The sequence below is a fragment of the Bison bison genome, unplaced genomic scaffold (genome assembly GCF_000754665.1).
Source record: "Bison bison bison isolate TAMUID 2011002044 unplaced genomic scaffold, Bison_UMD1.0 scf7180017864289, whole genome shotgun sequence".
NCBI lineage: Eukaryota > Metazoa > Chordata > Mammalia > Artiodactyla > Bovidae > Bison > Bison bison.
In genome coordinates this window covers 7,620,379-7,623,383 of record NW_011494861.1, presented here as the reverse complement: position 1 = coordinate 7,623,383, position 3,005 = coordinate 7,620,379, and the positions used below count along the sequence as shown (strand labels likewise).

Here is a 3,005-nt window from a genome sequence, read left to right as displayed (position 1 = left end):
GAATGGTTGTTTTCCCCAACCTCGTTGAACCTGAGGCAACAATTTTAAAAGGCACCTTAATTTATTTCTAAAAAGAGACAAACATAGCATTAAATCATTATCAGATGTGAGCACAGCAAAGCCGCTAATCTGGCTTTTATTTGACTCCATTTAGTTAAAAGTAGCTTTCTGCCGGGGTAGGAGGAGGACGGGCAGGAAAGAAGAAATAAAATAATACTACTAAAAAATGCCCTTGATGGAAATGATAAGGTTCCCTTTGAAAGATGGTGCATCCCTGTGCGTGGGGAGAAAGCAGCAGCTCCCAGCCCTTCAGAGATCCGGGGAGGCGGCTGGGCCCGGCTTTCTTATGTAAATCACCCACCACCACGCTGCCAGCCCTGCCAGCTGGCCCAGGACTGACTACTAGGAAGACAGAAGCCAGACGGAAACACTAGTCCACATCTCGGGGGTCGGTGCAGAACACCTGGAGTTCGTAGAGGAAGGAAGAAGGCCCGTCTTTCGCAACCCAGAGTGTGCAGTGAACTTGACTCGGGGTTTGGGACCCGGCAGAAGAACCCCAGGATGGTGGATCACAGCCATGGCTTTTATTTGACGATGAAAATTTATCACAAAACAAATCTCGGGTCTTTGTGAGAAAAAGGGGAAAAAAAGAAAGAAACAGAAGAAGAAAACGCTCAGAGTGGCATAAAGTTTTCTAATTTTTTTAAATTTTGACTCTGCTGGGTCTTTGTTGCTGTGCTAGGGCTTTCTCTGGTTTTGGTGAGCGGGGGCCACTCTCTTGTTGAGGAGCATGGGCTGTAGAGGACACAAGCTCAGTGGTTGTGGTACACCGGCTTAGTCGCCCTAAAGCATCTGGTATCTTCCTGGACCAGGGATTGAACCTGTGTCCCCTGCATTGGCAGACAAATTCTTAACCACTGAATCACCAGGGAAGTCCTGGCATAAATTCTTGACAAGCTCAAGCCCCACCTTGTGCACGATCGTCACTCCCCGGAGGGGCTTCAAATCCTCACTTGTGCCCAAGAGAGGGCTCTGTGTGCCAGAGTGACCGAAGACCACAGTCCCCAGGGGAGGAGGCTTGGCATGGGAAGAAAGGCAAAGGAAAGCTCCTCAGGTGTGTAGAGAACCTGCTTTTCAGACTTTAAAAAAAGCATCTGGAAATGGGAGGAGATGAAAGTGAAGGATCCTATGCCCACCCCCACCACCCCCAACGGTACACCCCCTCCCCACTTCCTCCTCCTCCACCTCCTTGGCCCCCAGGACAGAAAGCAACTAGGCTCCAGACCACCTTCCTTCCTGAAATGCACTCCTCGCCAGGGCCTGGTCCCTGGTGACGAGGCCTGGGCCTGGACTGGCCTGCATGGACGAGCCGAGATCCTGCCGCGTGTGCAGTGGGCATGCGAAACGCAGGGGCTGCCCTTGAAAAGACAGCTTGGAGAATCTAAACAACAGCCAGGGACGCCCTCTGTGGGGTTCTCACATTGTAAACTCAGTTCTTTTGTCTACACAAGCACTGGGATGGGAGTGGGCAGAATAATGTGCACCAACCCAGGCTGACCTGATCCCTGGAAGACATGACTAGGTGACCTCGTGTGGTCCAAAGGATGGAATTAAGGATCTTGAGATAGAATGGTTGTCCTGGACTCTTGAAGTTAAGTCCAGGGTCATCACAAGGCCTCACGGGAAAGCAGAGGGACCAGAATCAGAGCAGAGGCAGAGGTCAGCGCTACCCTCCCCTCAGGTCAGGGCCAAGCAGACTTTCCCAGAGGCCACAAGCCATGGGCCACCTGACTGCCCTTGGCCACATCAACCGACGGAAAACCAAGCTTACTCTGTGAACATAAAACCTCTGACAAAGGTGAAAACAGCAGAAAAACACAAAACTGCCAAAAGAGAAAATGTGTAAAAGTTTTGTATTTTTGTAGTTTTTTTAAAAGATGTGAAATAATACCAGTATAAAAAAATATTACATATCAAACAATATAGTGTTTGTATAAATCTCAGTAAAAAAGCATAATTTATCATTTAAAATAATTCATAAAATACATCTCGCTGAGAGCAAATCCTAACGTCATAGACGGTGACGACTCCCGTGTGCCACAGAGAGAAACCGGCCTGGGCCCACTGGGGCACTCACATCTCCCATGGGACTGCTATGCAGTCGGTACTGGCAGCAGCCTGACGGGACAGGACAGGACCATCATACACGGTCGGGACGTGGGGACCCCCCAGTCCTTGGCTGAGTTCACGGAGCAGAGTCCTGGGACAGGAGCAGGCTGTCCGTGTCCCCTGGGAGCGACAGGACAGCCCCCTCCTCTACTGGTAGATGACCTTCACGCAAAAGGTCTCCTCGTTTTTGTCTTCGTGGTCGTTGATGTAAATCAGGATCTCTTCCTCCCCGGCTCTCTGACGGGACACAAACCGCAGGCCGATGGTATAGGTCTCACCTCCCCCGACCTGGAAAGAAATGTTGCCATACTCACGCCCACCCCGCCGGTTCCACAGGCAAACACACACACACACCCCAGGCTAGCAGCTTCCACAGAGGCAAACACACACACACACACACACACACCATACTCGTGCCCCACCGCCCCCTCCACCGGCTCCTCTCTCTTCCAGCAGCTTTCACACAGGCAAACACACACACACGTGCGCGCGTGCACGCACACACACACATACACACACATACCCCACCCCACCCCCAGGCTGGCAGGCTTCAGAAAACACAGGAACATTCAGAACCCAATCTCCCATGTTACTGTCAAGCCCTCTCCCCGACAGCCGCTCTTCCCAAGTCCCTGGGAGACACGTCACTAAGCCCCCTCCCGACTGACAGACTGATCCACTCTGAGCCGCTGCTCACTTTCCCTAAAATAGCCACGGTGGATCAAGGCCTCACTTGCCAGAGAATCTGGATGAAACTGCTGTGAAACTGCCGGGGAGGTGGGGGCCTAGGTGTGGGGTCAGAGGCCCAGGCAGAGTTCAGTGGGGATGCCTCTGGG

At 52.0% G+C, this 3,005-nt stretch overlaps 1 protein-coding gene across 3 annotated transcripts in view; it reads right to left on the bottom strand.

Moving 5' to 3' along the window:
• Positions 1-1,894: 1,894 nt before the first annotated feature.
• The window catches only part of NPHP4 (nephronophthisis 4), a 138,338-nt gene continuing 137,227 nt past the window's right edge, over positions 1,895-3,005 (bottom strand). For all 3 annotated transcript variants that reach the window (XM_010849957.1, XM_010849959.1, XM_010849958.1), the window contains exon 31: positions 1,895-2,457. In XM_010849957.1, coding sequence (XP_010848259.1) covers positions 2,317-2,457 — 141 coding nt within the window. In that variant the 3' untranslated portion in view covers positions 1,895-2,316. The remainder of the gene's footprint in view (positions 2,458-3,005) is intronic.